Genomic DNA, 15,637 nt, shown 5'->3' with positions numbered 1-15,637 from the left:
ATTAATCTAGAACTAGGCATATTATATGCACCTGTAGTCCCAGCAACTGGGAATGCTGAGGCAGGAGGATTATTTGAGCCCAGGAGTTCAAGACCAGCCTGAGCAACATAGTGAGATCCCATCTCAAATAAAGAAGAAAAAGCTGGACATGGTGACACTGTCTGTAATCCCAGCAGTTGAGGCTGAGGCAGGAAGATCAAAAGTTTGAGGCCAGTGTCAGCAACTAAGCAAGGACCTAAGCAACTTAATGAGACCCTGTCTCAAAATAAAAAATAAAAAAGGGCTAGAGATGTGACTCAGTGGTTAAGTGCCCCTGGGTTAAGTCTCTAGTACCACCACCCCCCCCCAAAAAAAAAAAGATATCTGTAGTTGCATCATGGCGTTTTGACTAAAGATCAACTGAAGATATATCTGCAAAGTAGGGTTGAAGATTAATTTTATCTAATGTAAATATGAAAGTGTTTCCTAAGTGTTAATAAAACATAGTATACATTTAAATATTCAGAATCTCTCTTCAGAAGATTTTGAACCATTGATATGTTTCTGCTTTCCTATGTATATTGTTGAAGTGACTGTTTCAAAATGTCCATTTTCTGAGTTGAAATGAAACTGGAATTTAGATTTTAGGTGTGGGGGAAATGTCTGAAACTATTGAACTTTCTATTGAGTACATTTTTCTTGTTAAATCTATTATTGAGGCAAGATAGACTATTATTATAATGTTGCTTCTTAACCCAATACTGGTCATAAATTCAAATGTTTGTATTCTTCTGGGAATGCTTTTATTGTAGACTGTACTACAGATATATACTACTTCATATGACATTATGTTTTGACATTAAGCAATTTTTTTGTATGAAATTTGTTAAATGCGGGGCTGGGGATGTGGCTCAAGCAGTAGCACGCTCGCCTGGCATGCGTGCGGCCCGGGTTCGATCCTCAACACCACATACAAACAAAGATGTCGTGTCTGCCGAAAACTAAAAAATAAATATTAAAAATTCTCTCTCTCTCTCTCTCCCTCTCTCACTCTCTCTTTAAAAAAAAAAAAAAAGAAATTTGTTAAATGCATACTTGTTGACTTAATTTTTTTGTTTGCTTTGTTCTTATTTCAGAGAATCTTTTCCAAATGATCTCCAGTTTAATATTCTAATGAGATTTACAGTTGATCAGACTCAGACACCAAGCCTGAAGGTAAAAAACTGAGGTTTTTTGCAAACATTGTAAAAAATTGAAGTATTTTATTGATAAAGTTATGTCAGTATTTGTATTTCTGTCACATGAGAAACAGTTCAATCAGTGGGTTTTGTTTTTATGAACTTACAGACAGTCAAGCCAGCACTTCGGGACCATCTTCACTCTTTTTGGAGCTCCAAGGTTTTTTTTTTTGTTTTTGTTTTAATCTGCATTATTTCTTTTCTTAACTCTCTCTGCAGTGTTTCAGATATTGTTTGTATGCATCTATATTCGAGTACTAACCTTTGTAAGCCTTTTACGCATGCACATATTTGTTCAAATGTTTCTCAAATGTCCTTCCTCCTTTGGAGAACGCTTACTGGGGATATACATTTAGAAAGCATCACAATATGGCCATCTAACACTAAGCTGATACTGCAAACTTGCTTTATAAAATCTTATCTAATTTTATGTTTGTGATTTCCCAATACTTTTTTTTCTTATTTGTAATCTTAGGAGTTTTAATGGGCATTTTGGACAAAATACCAGTTTTGCCTAAGTACATATTTTAGTAAACAAACAAATCTTAATATCAGTACCATTTTCCTTAACCAAAATAGTAACTATTTTTGTAATGTGATGTTTCTGACGTGCACCAAATTTGTAATTAAGGTTAACTTTCTCAGTTTTTATTTGCACACATTTTCCAGTTAATTTATGTGAAAAGTAGGTGGATTCTAATTTGTAATTTTAAATGATGCAATTTAATATTTAAAAAAAAGTGATGTAATATTAAAGAAGATCCTCCTGAATACTTTGCCAAAGATTTTTTTTAGTGAGCTGTATCAAATGAGATTAAAGTCAGGGAAATAACAAGCATATATTCTTACATAAGTCTTTTATCTTCTGCTCTATTCTGCACGAAGTATATTTGAGCATTTCTGCCCAGGATTGGTTTTCCCCTACGTTTCTGAATGCAGTTGTGTCTGAAAATCACAATTATGTTTCTTACCAGGGTGGATATACATTCAACATAATGTTATTTTCTCAAAAATACTTCATGAATGGGATTCCATCTATTTCTACTTTGAAAAGTGACCTGCAGAAAATCAGTTTACTTGATATTAGTGAGAAATGTTTTTTGAACTCATATCCAAGGCATTGTGCTCAGTGTTCCTGGGAATATAAAACTTATAATTAGATCACTGTTTTCTATAATACATGATAACCTATAAATTACATCTACCTGTGGTAGATATTCCAGTACTGTTGAAAATGTATATAGAGGGGCTGGGGATGTGGCTCAAGCTGTAGCGTGCTTGCCTAGCATGCGCGGGATGCTGGGTTCGATCCTCAGCACCACATACAAATAAAAAATAAAGATGTTGTGTCCACCGAAAACTAAAAAATAAATATTAAAAAAAAGAAAATGTATATAGAGATGTTTCATGGGCCAGTGCAAAAGAAGATCACCAGCTTAAGAAATAAGGATAAGAGGTGACTTGAGGTAGAGTATAAAGTTGCTGAAGAAAACAATTAAAGGGAATAGTGAAATGGGAAACAGACAAATTAAAATGGGCTTTCCTTTTGGAAAACATTGTACTGGAGACTGGCACCAGACTGTTTCTTTGAAAGCCTAAATTATTTATAAATATACATAGAAGTATAGTTTCAGTAGCAAAGCCATTTGGGGAATCACTCTTCAACTCTTAAGTAGATATTTTAGGATAGCAGGAAGAAGTTATGTTTTTATGCAAAAATATAAACAACTTTCAGGTGGGTGACAGGGTTAAGTTTTAAAATCTTAACAGGCTATGGAAAAACACAGATAACTTGTTCTAGATCTAGCAAAAAGACCAAGGGAAAATATCTTTATTGAGAAATGATATTTCAGATTTAAAAAAAAAAAAAAGGATATTTACATAAAATGTGATATCTCTCATGTATTATCATGTGATCAGACATCAAATAGGAAGCAGTGAGGGAAATAACAGTATAAAATCAGGAATTTTAATTTGAATTACTAATGTTTTTAAATTAATGTAATTTTGCTGAACTCTGGCTTTCACAAACATTGAAGAATTACACACACTTAACAATCAAATTGTTTTTCCTTTGAAAGAGTATATATTTGCATAATTGAAATTATAGACTGATGTAACCTCATAAAATACCCTACTAAAAACATTCAAATTATCATATGTGTGTGATTATTTTACCTATTATTAAATTTGCCTATTCTGAGACACCTTTTTAAAATTGTGCATGACTCTATAAATTGTCAAGACACTGCACCAACTGAATGTCACAGAGGGCAAATAAATGCTTGCTTTTTTTTCCCCCCTAATCTACTGGGAATTGAACTCAGGGTCTTGTGTATGCTAGTCATATGCTGTACCACTGAGCTACATTCCCAGCCCTTTTTATTTTTTATTTTGAGATAGAGTCTTGAGAAGTTGCCCAGACTGGCCTCAAAGTTGTAATCCTCCTGCCTCACCCTCCTGAGTCACTGGAATTATAGGCATGCATCTCCACATCTGAATGCATCACCGCATCTAGCCCTTTTTACTTTATTTTGATTCTGAGTCTCACTAAATTGCCCAGGTTCACCTTGAATTTGCCTCAGTGTCCTAAGTAGCTAGGAATACCAGCATCTACTACTATGCTCAGGAATATATACAGTTATTAGTGTTGGTAACTTAAAAAGAATACATTGTTCATTTATTGATTTAACATAGTCATCTTTCAGCTATTCACACTGATAGCAGGTACATGGCTTCAAGAATCCAGAATATTATGTGCTATCCTATAATTTAGGTAGGCCTGCTACTACAAAACTAACCACATCTTATATTAAAAGTTATAATTCACTTTTTAAATAATAAGTAAAAATTGTATATATTTAGAGTATACAACATGTTTTGGTGTGTGTGTGTGTGTGTGTGTGTGTGTGTGTGTGTGTGGAGAGAGAGAAATTATGGAATGACTGAGTCAAATTACTTTTGCATTACCTCACATACCTTTTGTGTGTGTGTGTGTGTGTGTATGTGTTTGGTGAGAAAACTTAAAATCCAATCTCAGCAGTTTCAAATATTTAATATGTACATGGTAACCAAGCATGTGATGCACATCCAGCTATTCAAGAGCTTGAGGCAGAAAGATCGCAAGCTGGAAGCTAGCTTGGGCAACTTATCAAGACCCTGTCTCAAAATAAAAAATAAAAGTACTGGGAACATATTTCAGTGATAGAGCAACACTGGGTTAATTTCCTAGTACTGCAAAAAAAAAAAAAAACAAGTATATTGTTATTAACTGTAGATACTGTGATGTACATAGTCCTCTTGAAATTATTATTCTTTTCTAACTGAAATTTTATGTCCTTCAACCAGTCTTTCCCTAATCCCCCAGCCCCAGGTGACTACCACTTTACTCTGTGTTTCTGAGTTTGACTTCATCATGCTCCACATATAAGTGAGATCATTTAATAGTTGTCTTTCTTTACGTGGCCTGTTTCACATAATATATTGTCCTACAGGTTCATCCATGTTGTCACAAATGACAGGGTTTTCCACTCTATTTATTTATTTATTTATTTGCTGTGCTAAGGATCAAACCCAGGGCCTCACACATGCTAGGCAAGTGCTCTACCACTGAGCTACAGCCCCCACCCAGGGTTTCCTTTTTTAAAGCTAAATAGTATTTCATTGTGTATATATACCATACTCAACCATTGATGGACACTTAAATTGATTTATATCTTGGCTATTATGAATAACATTGCCATTGTACATGGGGGTACAGGTAGTTGTTCAACATACTAATTTTCATCGTCTTTGAGATAGTTACTCCCTACTGGGACTACTGGATCATATGGTATTCTATTTTAATTTTTTGGAGAAACTTCATACTGTTTTCCACAATGGCTGTACTAATTTACATTCACACCAGTGGTGTGCAAATGGTTCCCTTTCTCTACATCTTCACCAGCAACCTTTTGTCTTTTGTATAGTAGCCATTTAGTGTAGTAAGTGATCTCTCGTTATGGTTTTAATTTGCATTTACATGATGATTATTGATGTTGAGCATTTTCATTTTTATATTGTACATTTGGGTGTTTTCCTTGGAGCAATGTCTATTCAGGTTCTTTGACAATTTTTTAATCAGGTTATTTAGGGTTTGTTTGGTTTGTTTGTTTGTTTAGGTTGATTTCTTTACATATTTGGGTGTTCATTCCTTATCGGATGTGTGCTTTACAAGATATTCTTCCATTCTATAGGTTGTCCCTTTGCTCTGTTGTTTGTTTGCTGCATAAAAGAATCTTTTTAGTTTAATGTACTCCCATTTGCTATTTTTATTTTTGTAAGCTGTGTAAAATTATAAATCTAAATATTTCTTATGAAAGAAGAACATAATTTGATATCCCCCTTTTTAGGAGCAGGAAGAGGAAAATGTATAAGAGGCAGAACTTTATTTCAATATTTTCCTTCCTGTTAATTTGGCATAACACTACCCAGAGAGTTTTCCCATAGATACTTGGCCTGAGTGATAAAAATGACATTTAAATCCATAAGGGAAGAAAGAACATAGAGAGACTAATTACATTAACCTGGGCAGTATCTCAACTTGCTAGGGTTTGGGATTTTTTATTTCTTTTATTTTTTTGGTACTGAGGATTGAACCCAGGGGCACTTTACCACTGAGCTACATCCCCAGTTCTTTTACTTTTTATTTTGAGACAGGGTCTTGCTGAATTGCTGAGGCTGGCCTTGAACTTGTGATCCTCCTGCCTCAGTCTCCCAAGTCACTGGGATTACAGGTGGGCACGGCTTATTTTTGTTTTAGAGATGGTGTCTCACTACATTGCCAGGGTGGCCCTGAACTTGCAGTCCTCTTCCTCAGCCTCCTGAGCAGCTGGGATTACTGGTGCCTGGCTCAAGTTGTTTTAATCGTACGTTTAAACTTTACTTTTCCTGAATCAGTAAATCAGCCTTTACTGTGTGTTTAGCATCTGCTGAATCCAAGGATTATACACTACTATATCACATGCTATTTCTAAAGTGGCCACTGGTATAATGTAGTGATAAATAACATTGTACACAGCTGGAAAATACTAACAGAGTGAGGGGGTATGGGAAGATACAGACGAAAGAATATCAAGTTGTGCATAATGTAGGATGAGTAAGTTTAGATATCTAATTTACAATATGAGGTCTATAATTAAAGAGATTTTTGCTCAAAGAGTTGATTTTAGGTGTTCTTGCCACATGTACACCAAATGGATAACCCTGTAAGACGAGGGATTTGTTCATTGCTTGACTGTAGAAATCATTTCACTATGTATATGTGTATCAAAGCATCATCTTGTGTACCTTAAATATATACAATAAAAACATTTTTAAAGTAATTGAGAATAGATTTTAAGTGTTCTACCCACAAAAAATGAGTATGTGAAGTAATGCAAATGTTATTAGCTCAATTTAACCATTCTACAATGTATACTTACTTCAAAATATCATATTATATACCCTAAATATATCCAATTGTTGTTTGTCAGTTGAAAGAATAAATTGGGTTGGGGGTGTAGCTCACTAGTGGAGTGCTTGCCTGACATGCATAAGGTCTTGGGTTCAATACATAGCACCACATATACAAAAAGAATAAATTAGTTTTTTAAAAAAATTAAGTATAAACAGGTAAAGTCTGAGAAAACCATTAAGAAATCCTAGGGGCTGGAGTTGTGGCTCAGCGGTAGAGTTCTCACCTTGCACCTGCAAGACCCTGGGTTCGATCCTCAGTACCACATAAAAATAAATAGGTGAAATAAAGGTATTGTGTCCAACTACAACTAAAAAATAAATATTTTAAAACAAATGGAAAAACTAGAATGTTGGAATACATGACTTTAAAAACAGTGATTCTCAAATCTTTTTATCACCTTAGCATAGTCTTCATCCCACTACATGTCTATGTTTCATGCACCCACATATCAAGAATGAGACTTTTTACACCTATATGTTAACTTCTTTTTACAAATGAATATTATCTTTTCTCCAGTGATACTTATTTAATATTTTTGAGACTCTTCATTTAACGCAATTGTAACAGTTGATGAACCTGATCTCATTTTGTCAGTTTTATCCTGTTTGATACCATCCCCTCAAAAAAAAAAAAAAAAAAAAAACAATGACAACTATATTGCCCACCATTATTGCAGCCTTGATAGACTGGATTTACCATTCCTAATTTTCAAATATTTTGGTAATTTCCCCCCAAAATGAAATGACTGAGTTGATAAGACTCACTTCCTCTGGGGTTAGCTAAGAATCAGCTGCAGTGCAACGGTAGATACAAGACAAAGTTTATTATCTTGTTAAGAAAGTTTGTCGCAGTTTTCATACTTGGGGAATAAAATGCCTGGGACCTAAAAGCTTTAATATGTATGAAAACAAAAATCATCACCTTATCATATACTTGGACCTGAAGTAGGTAGGTGGTTATATTATCTCTTTTATTGTTTATATTGTTTTCTTCTTGTCAAAAATAGTCATGTAATTATTTCTGAAGCTTACTCTAGTGCCTCACAATGACCATCTTATTGTCCTGTCTCATTCTGCTTATCTCTGCAGGTAAAGGTTGCCATCCTTAAATACATAGAAACTCTGGCCAAACAAATGGATCCAGGAGATTTTATAAATTCCAGTGAAACTCGCCTGGCAGTGTCTAGGGTCATCACTTGGACAACAGAACCCAAAAGTTCTGATGTTCGGAAGGTGTGTTTTCACATAAGGTTTAGAAGATCAATTGGAGGGTTGGGGTTGTAGCTCAGTGTTAGACCCTTGACTAGCATATGTAAGGCCCTGGGTTCGATACCTACCACCACAAACAAGAAAAATATCAGTTGGAAAAGCAAGTCAGTAGTTTTGGATTGCCAGTAAAGGAAGAATATTTTAGAATTCTACCAGTTAGCAATTAATTATGAAGGACTTTTTTTTTAAAAAAATAATTCTTTTAAATTATCTTAAATTTGGTCCAGTTAACTGAGCATAATTTTCAAAATTGGAATCAAAAATAGCTGTCCTTGCTATAATCCTCCCAGCCTCAAGCACAAAATATTCCAAATTATTCTCCTTGCATTTACCTATGTATTCCAAACAAGAACAGGTGTTATTTCTTGGTTTATCCATTTTAGGCATTATTTATTGATCTATTGATAAATATAGACATACTGATCTATCTTTGTTAGGATTTAGCTTTCCCCTATCTTTCCCACATAACTTTCCTATATCCTTCCCCATAATCTTCAAAATACTTTATGACTGAATTTTTGGTAGTCAGTAGAAAAGATTTACACTTGGATATGCACATACACTTGTGCCAGGTGGTTTGCTGCTGTCTCCTTTCTTATAGAAATTTTGTCTTGGAGTTAATAATTTGCCTTGTTTTTCATTTGCCTGAGCTTTTTTAAATGTTTTTGAAATACTTGTTAATATTTTCAACATCTCTGTCACATAATTATAGCTAATATTTTTTTTACTCCAAAAGAGGTTATTTATTTTCTGGAGAACTCCTTCTTAGACCTCTTCTCTTCACCAGTTTGGACATACTCTCCCCTAAGCCTTCTGTACACATCTTCCTTGTGAATCATTCTTTGCGAATCTTTTCCTTCACTGTTGCAGAGGAGTATCCAGAATATAAATTTTGTGACCTTCATTAACAGTGATAAACACTGCACCTGCTAAGAACAGAGAGTGCATTTTTCTCAAATATATGTGTAAAATTCTGCATGCTGGGTCATGAAACAAACCTCAATAGTTTCAAACAATAGAAATAACACAAAGTGTGTTCTCTGACCACGGTGGAATAAAATTAAAAATCAATAATAGAAAGAAACTTGGAAAACTCTCAAATAAATGATATTGAACAACTTACTCTTAAAAAACCATTAATTCAGAGAAGAAATTAAAAGGGAAATTAGAAAATACATTGAGATAATGAAATAAAGACATGACCTAACAAAACATGGGATGCATCTAAAGCAGTGCTTAGAGAAAACTATAGCTGTTGATGTTTATACCAAAAAAAGAAAGATCTCAAATTAGTAACCCAATGCACTATCTCTTTTTTTTAATTAATTTTTATTGTTGGTTGTTCAAAACATTACATAGTTCTTGATATATCATATTTCACACTTTGATTCAAATGGGATATGAACTCCCATTTTTACCCCGTATACAGATTGCAGAATCACATCAGTTGCACATCCATTGATTTACATATTGCCATACTAGTGTCTGTTGTATTCTGCTGCCTTTCCTATCCTCTACTATCCCCCCTCCCCCCCTCCTCCCCTCCCCTCTTCTCTCTCTACCCCCTCTACTGTAATTCATTTCTCCCCCTTATATTTTTCCCCTTTCCCCTCACTTCCTCTTGTATGTAATTTTGTATACCCCTGAGGGTCTCCTTCCATTTCCATGCAATTTCCCTTCTCTCTCCCTTTCCCTCCCACCTCTCATCCCTGTTTAATGTTAATCTTCTTCTCATGCTCTTCATCCCTACTCTGTTCTTAGTTACTCTCCTTATATCAAAGAAGACATTTGGCATTTGTTTTTAAGGGATTGACTAGCTTCACTTAGCATAATCTGCTCTAATGCCATCCATTTCCCTGCAAATTCTGATTTTGTCATTTTTTAATGCAGAGTAATACTCCATTGTGTATAAATGCCACATTTTTTTAATCCATTCGTCTATTGAAGGGCATCTAGGTTGGTTCCACAGTCTTGCTATTGTGAATTGCCAACGCACTATCTTAAGGCACTAGAAAAAGGTGCAGAGCAAATCTGAAGCCAATAGAAGATTAAAAAAAAAGTTAATCAAAATGAAGATAGGAAAATATTAGAGAATATCAGTGAAACCAAAAGTTGGTTCTTTGGAGAAATCAACAAAATTTCCAAACCTCCAGCTTGGTTGACCAAGAGAAAACGACTTATAGAAACCATTGGCTCATCTTAGGAGTTGGGGATGTGACTCAGCTGGTAAAGTGCTTGTCTACATGTGTGAGGCCCTGGGTTCAATCCCAGTACCACACTCACAGAGAAGAGGAAACCATTGGCATGATTTTAATTTAGAGAGTTTTGTGCTGTTTTATATAAAGGGGAAAAGTGGAAAGGGTGGACTAGTATTAAAAAGAGCATAAGTTCTCACATAGGATATTGAACAATAATATCCTATGTGAGAACTTATGTTAGAGTGTATCTCAAGCTAATAAGAAATTAGTATATAAACCTATGAATGCCCAACAGTTAAAACAAGCATTGCAAAGAGAAATTGAGAAATACAAAACCTTCTCTATAACATTGGTTTCTGTAAATTCTTATGTGTATATTACTTTAATTTAAAGACCTGAATTTTTTTTCTTTCTGTTGTTACTGGGGATTGATTCCAGGGACTCTTTGCCACAAAGCTATATATATCCCTAGACCTTTTTATTTTTTTTGAGACAAGGTCTTGCTAAGTTGCTGAGGCTGTCCTCAAACTTGTGATCCTTCTGCGTCAGCCTCCTGTGTCACTGGGATTACAGATGTATTCCGCCACATCTGGCTAAAGACCTGAAAATTTATTTTAAATGTAAAATGTATCTAGTAAAACATGTGACCAAAAAAATTTAAAAGTAACAGAAATAAACGTCTTGATCAAAATACACTAAAGCTGTAGCAATTTAAATTATGTGATGTTAGTACAGAAATAGATCAATGGGTCATAAAGAATGGTCCAGAAACACAGATTTATATAGAATATCGGTCTGCTTAAAATCATGTAGAAAGGATGTACTCTTCAGTAAATGATTTGGGAACCATCGAGCTATCTATAAGAGATGATGAAACGTTAATCTCTAAACCAAAATAAACTATAGATGGAGTAAAGTATGTTTAATAATGAATTTGTTAAGACAAAATTAACTAATGTGTTGAAGCATACTCCCATACGATACATGCTTTGTTGTTTTTAATAAAATGAACTTGTGTTATCACTGTTGTTTTATGTATTTCTCCTTCAGCAGTATATAAAAGACCAATCTTCATTTCTGCATAAATAGACCTACATTATCTTCTATAACTATTGTGTAATATTTCATGGTTTCAATATAACATAACTTAGCCATTCCCCTATTGTTGTATATTCAGATGCTATAAACATAGAAACACTTAGGTTTTTATAGAATTAGGTCAGAACAGTTCCAGAACTTAAGTTTCTATAAATATGAATTTCAATATTTGTCTTTTAATAACTCAACTGATTACTATAGGAGAAGAAATGTATAAGATTTCTTACAAATCTGAGTAGGTTTTTTTGTTGTTATTGTTCCCATTTCCACGAAATATTAGCTATAGTTTAGCTTCTTCAGATTGTAGATTTGTTAGATTAGCTATTTGAGAGTTTAGATACTGTTGATTTATTCAAGATTTACATATATTGAGAAAGTAGAATTTGAAATTTTTTGCTCATTATAATCATTTATTAGGAAAACTGAAGTAGTAACATGTTGACAGAGAAAGTATCTGGTTAACTTTTTTTTTTTTTTTCTTCTTTTGTAATGGGAATTGAACCCAAGGGTGTTTTACCACTGAATACCACCCCCATTCCTTTTTTATTTTAAGACAGGGCTTCACTAAACTACTTGAATTTGCAATCCTTCTGCCTTAGCCTCTTGAGTAGGTAAGATTGCAGGCCTAGGAAGAAAGGGTCTGGTTATCTTTTGTTTCTGTTCTATTTGTTAAACTTTTTGTATTCTCTTTTAATTTCAAAAAATAAATGGTAGGTCATATATTTTTTTAATCCCTTCCTAGGGCTATGGATGTAGCTCAGTAGTTGAATGTTTCTATCTTTCCCATAAAAGAAGTGTGTTTTGTTTTTTATTGTTCAGTACTGGATCAAACCCAGAACCTTGAATATGCTAGACAAATGCTCTAACCAACCTCTCCTTCCAAAAAAAATAATAATAATAATTGAAATAAGAACATTTTTCTTTGCCCTGGGAAAAATAGTTAAACCTCCTGATGTTTAATAGAAATGTAAAAGAAGACAGTCATCTTTGCATAACCAAAATGCATTTATTGAATTTACTGTTTGTTTTTTTTTTTTAAGGCAGCACAATCAGTGCTGATTTCTTTATTTGAACTCAATACCCCAGAGTTTACAATGTTACTAGGAGCTTTACCAAAAACTTTTCAAGATGGTGCTACCAAACTTCTTCATAATCACCTTCGAAACACCGGCAATGGAACCCAGGTATTTCTTGCTTACTTTCTTGGCTACTGTATAATCTGATGGTTGGTTTAACAGTAATTATTTTCCTTTACATGAAATAAACTTGAGCCTCATATATGATTTCTGTACTTGCCAGAGTTTCCTGAGTAAAACTATATATTGTCTTGGAAACAACAGAGGCCTTAGGCTTGCCGTGTTTATATTATAATTTGTATACATTAGGGCACTGGTGAATACTGGCTAATTACGAATAATGAAAGCTAAATGTGAGCAAAATATGTATGAAGGTACCAGCTTTGGAAGCCATTAGAACATTAGGACATGTTCTTCCGATGAACCAATCCTTATTTCACTATTAGCAGAGATGACTTATTGCAGGGTTAACAAATAAGGTTGGTACATAATAATCATAGGCTTTTCAGTTCACCTGTGCTTGGATTTTATTTTGAGGAAGTAAGGTGGGAGTAAATGAAACATTGCAATAAGATATAAATCTATATATAAATAAATTTTATTTAGTAATCTGTAGAACTGGACTAAAATTTTAGGGAGTTTTTGATAACAGATATAAAAAATGTAGATGCACTTGATGGGAGGCTTAAGGCAAAGTCTGAGGTTGAAAAATAATCTGAAAAAATTTTTTTGTGTGTGAATTAGAGAAATTATTTCACTAGATTGTAAGAGATATACAGATTAATAACATGGCCACATTTTACTCCATTGGCGTCTTTATGAAAATCATTTGTAAAGCAAACTAAGAGAATAAAATTTTATCATTAGTAATTGTTGGAAGTGGATAATTATCTCAGAATAGAAAGCCCATTTAAAATTTTTAGTTTAGGATCCTGTTGAATTCTTGAGGGAAAGGATGTTGATTAATATTTGAGACAAGGAAGCAAGTAAGGAGAAAAGATAAAAACGCTAAAGAGTTAGATTTCTGAGTGAGGAGAAAAACTTTCCTCCCAGAAACCAGATATAAGTATATGAATATTTAAAATATTGACCAATAACTGTGGCTATTTCATGTGTTCCTGTCTCACAATTGTATTGTTTCCTTAAGAGCCTTTTACTTACCTATTATATGTTAATATTTATTTGACTCCCTTCATCAGAGTTCCATGGGGAGTCCTTTGACAAGACCAACTCCACGATCACCAGCCAACTGGTCCAGTCCTCTTACTTCTCCTACCAATACATCACAAAATACTTTATCGCCAAGGTAATAAAAGGATAACTTTTCATCATATTTTGTATTTGCAAATTCTCGCTCTTAGTAAAGTATTAATAAAAGAGCTTTCTTTTTGGTGGTGGGGGGGGGTGCTGGGGAGCATACCCAGGGCCTTGTGCGTGCAAGGCATGCAGTCTACCAACTGAGCTATATCCCCATCTTGATTTGAAAGGTCTTAAAATAGTATAAACAGGGCCAGGTGTGATGATGCATGCCTATAATCTCCGCTACACAGGAGGCTGAGGCAGGCGGATCACAAGGTCAAGGTCAGCCTCAGCAATTTAGCAAGACCCTGTCCCAAAATATAAAGGGCTAGAAATGTAACTTAATGGTAGAGCACCCGTAGGTTCAATTCCCAATATTGCCACAAATGAAAAAAAGGGGGGAAAAGGCAATTTTAAGTTTATTCGAAAACTAGCCTTTTAAAAGAGAATGTTTTGCCAGGTATGGTGGCTCATGCCTATGATCCCAGCAACTTGGGAGGATCATAAGTTCAAAACCACCTCAGTACCTAAGCAAGGTTCTGAACAAATTATCCAGACCCTGTCTCAAAATAAAAATAACACCTATAATCCCAGTAACTTGGGAGGCTGAGGCAGAAAGTTCAAAGCCAGCCTCAGCAACAGTGAGGCTCTGAGCAACTCAGTGAGACCCTGTCTGTAAATAAAAATGGGGCTGGGGATGTGGCTCAGTGGTTAGTGCCTCTGGGTTCAATTCTCCAGTACCACCACCAACAACAACAAAGATAATGTATTGAATATAGAAGTTTTGGGTTTTTATTATTGTTGTTGTTGTTGTTTTTAGTTGTATAGAATACCTTTATTTTATTTATTTTTTTTAATGTGGTGCTGAGGATCAAACCCAGGGTCTCCCCATGCTAGGCACACACTCTACCACTGAGCTACAATCCCAGCCCAGATATAGAAGTTTTTGAAAGGAAAAGAAAATCTACTGATAGAGCTTTTGTCTTGTTAAATCACATAGTTGTATTTATCAGAGATAATATGTAAACCCAGCAAATTGTATCTTTGCTTTACATCCTGTCACTCAATATAAATGATGAGGTCAATTAAAATAATAGATATTTAGATCTAATATTGACCAACCACCTCTAAAAAAGTAGGAGGTAGGGGATTTTAAACTTGTAGACAAAGCATAAAAAGAAGAATATTAAATATATAAAGACCTTATGATGACATTATATATACTTCTGAGAAAGAACATGTGATTAAGAGATTAATCCTTAATATAGAATATAAGATTATAATTTGGAGGACTAGGGTTGTAGCTCAGTGGTAGAGCACTTGCCTAACATGTGTGACACACTGGGTTGATCCTTACCACCACATAAAAATAAATAAAGGTATTGTGTCCATCTACAACTAAAACGAAAAAAGTATTTTTAAAAGATGAATAATTTTCACACACTGTGCAGCTCAAAAATGGTCAGCATTTCAGATCAAAATATGAATTCATTAGTAGACTATTATTTTTTCCCTTTTCCTGACCTTTCAAAAAAGGATTTTCACAGTACTTCGTGCTTATAATTATTAGCTCAATTTTGTTGTTAACCATATATACATAACTTGCTTTATCAGCTTATTCATTAAAATTGTAGGATATAATATCAGCATCTAAGAAAGAAAAATATATCACAAACATTATCTAGCTCATTTCTTCCATATTATACATACATATGAGATAATTTATAGCTAAATTCAAGCCTCATTTGAATTTTGAGTTTTGATTATAGAATTAGTGTCATTAACATTTATGTTCAGTGTTTAAAGTTCTCTAACTTCTTATAAACTTATATAAATACACTTATTTTCTTTTCAAATATAGTACCATTCTCATGAGTCAATTGTGAGAATTTGAAGAGTTTTTATAAAGGACAAGGGGTAAATATTTTAGGCTTTTTAAGACATGTAATCTTGGTGGCCACAATTTAACTCAGTTATTACAGTA

The 15,637-nt window shown here is 34.0% G+C and overlaps 1 protein-coding gene across 16 annotated transcripts in view; it reads left to right on the top strand.

Moving 5' to 3' along the window:
• Clasp2 (cytoplasmic linker associated protein 2) overlaps positions 1-15,637 on the top strand; it is a 199,956-nt gene that overhangs the window by 147,631 nt on the left and 36,688 nt on the right. For 10 of the 16 annotated variants that reach the window (XM_076843263.1, XM_076843249.1, XM_076843229.1 and 7 more), the window contains 5 exons: positions 1,116-1,194; positions 1,327-1,377; positions 7,803-7,946; positions 12,319-12,462; positions 13,554-13,660. In XM_076843263.1, the coding sequence (XP_076699378.1) occupies positions 1,116-1,194; positions 1,327-1,377; positions 7,803-7,946; positions 12,319-12,462; positions 13,554-13,660 (525 nt within the window). The remainder of the gene's footprint in view (positions 1-1,115; positions 1,195-1,326; positions 1,378-7,802; positions 7,947-12,318; positions 12,463-13,553; positions 13,661-15,637) is intronic. The other 6 variants (XM_076843304.1, XM_076843290.1, XM_076843338.1 and 3 more) reach the window with 1 other exon arrangement.

This window comes from Callospermophilus lateralis, chromosome 1, assembly GCF_048772815.1.
Source record: "Callospermophilus lateralis isolate mCalLat2 chromosome 1, mCalLat2.hap1, whole genome shotgun sequence".
Classification (NCBI taxonomy): Eukaryota; Metazoa; Chordata; class Mammalia; order Rodentia; family Sciuridae; genus Callospermophilus; species Callospermophilus lateralis.
This window is presented reverse-complemented; position numbering and strand designations above follow the sequence as displayed.